Source organism: Octodon degus, unplaced genomic scaffold (genome assembly GCF_000260255.1).
Source record: "Octodon degus isolate 3935 unplaced genomic scaffold, OctDeg1.0 scaffold00033, whole genome shotgun sequence".
In the NCBI taxonomy this organism is placed as follows: Eukaryota; Metazoa; Chordata; class Mammalia; order Rodentia; family Octodontidae; genus Octodon; species Octodon degus.
Genome location: NW_004524609.1, coordinates 15,077,351 through 15,078,578, shown reverse-complemented (window position 1 = coordinate 15,078,578; position 1,228 = coordinate 15,077,351). Strand labels below are relative to the sequence as shown.

The window sequence follows — 1,228 nt, the reverse complement described above, 5'->3', positions numbered from 1 at the left end:
TTTCAGTGGGGTTTCTAAAGTACCGAGAGCTAAGAACTGCAGAACTCTGAAAGCCTGTAATTTGCACATACGTGACCTAGTAAAAGAGTTCGGGGATGGTTTTGCAGAGAAAGAATCTGCTGGCGCTTTCATTTGAAAAAGTGCAGGAGTTAAAGCAAGGAAGAGAAACGCATTCCGGGGAGCAGGTACATGTCTGTCCTTCTAAAGCCTATGAACTTCTTAACCACAGACTATGCACGTATGATACATGTACACTCTTTAGAACTCAAAGCAAGCACAGGGCAATAAAAACAGAATCTCCCGAGAGAACAAATGTATTTAATAAACCTTAAGCCAATAAAGCACGACGGGGGGCTGGTGAGATAGCTCAGTGGTCTAAAGCGCCTGCTTAGGCAAGCATGCAGGGACCTCGGTTCGATCCCCAGCACCACATGCCATGCCAGCCCCGCTCCCAGGATGGGCTGAGCTGACCATTAAAAATAAATAAATAAATAAATAAATAAATAAATAAAGGAAACTTTAAAAAAAAAAAAAAAAAGCACGACAGGTAGAAGTCAAGCTCACAGTGCTGTCGTGGGGAGCTCAGTGCAGCCGAAAGGAACAACAACATAAAAAAATTCCCCTTCATCCGAGTCCAGTCTAATTACCCCAGAGAAAAGAGGAATAGAAAGGTTGGAAAGACGAGAGAGACGGGTGGAGTGACAAGTCCGGAGTGAGCGCTTGAGAAGCTACAAAGAAGCCAAACCCGAGCGACTGCTACCGCCTGAGCCTAGCTCACGGGTAAGGCAGACACCTCTGGACGCCGGCAATTGAGTCGCCAGGAGGAAGAAGCATAGCAAGGAAGTAGCCAAGCCTGAAGCAATACAGCAGACGCATTACTCAGACTGCGCGGGCAAACAAGCCTGTTCAGGGCGCCCTTACGGTAACCGCCGGCTCCCCGTCCAGCTCCTCCATGTCGCCTCCGGGACCTCGCCGGCCAAGCAGCCACCGCTCCCAGATCAGGCCTCCCGCTCTTAAGGCAGCTCCGAGGAAGGACCTCCGCGCCGGCGCCTCCTGCAGTGCCTGCAGGTCCAGTTCCGCCAACTCTGCAGAGGCCTTCACCCGAGCCACGATCCATCCTCTTGTGGCTACCACGTGTGTCCTTTCTTCCTGTGCTAAGAAAGTTGTCAAGGAAAACAGCACAGGGGAAGGCTACCCACACAAGACTTTCTCACCAGATCAGGCGGCG

General features: G+C 50.9%; 1 protein-coding gene across 1 annotated transcript in view; it reads right to left on the bottom strand.

Annotated features, from left to right (window-relative positions):
* The window catches only part of Nup85 (nucleoporin 85), a 43,991-nt gene extending 42,763 nt beyond the window's left edge, over window positions 1-1,228 (bottom strand). Inside the window, exon 1 of the mRNA XM_004630092.2 lies at window positions 922-1,228. Coding sequence (XP_004630149.1) covers window positions 922-954 — 33 coding nt within the window. The 5' untranslated portion in view covers window positions 955-1,228. The remainder of the gene's footprint in view (window positions 1-921) is intronic.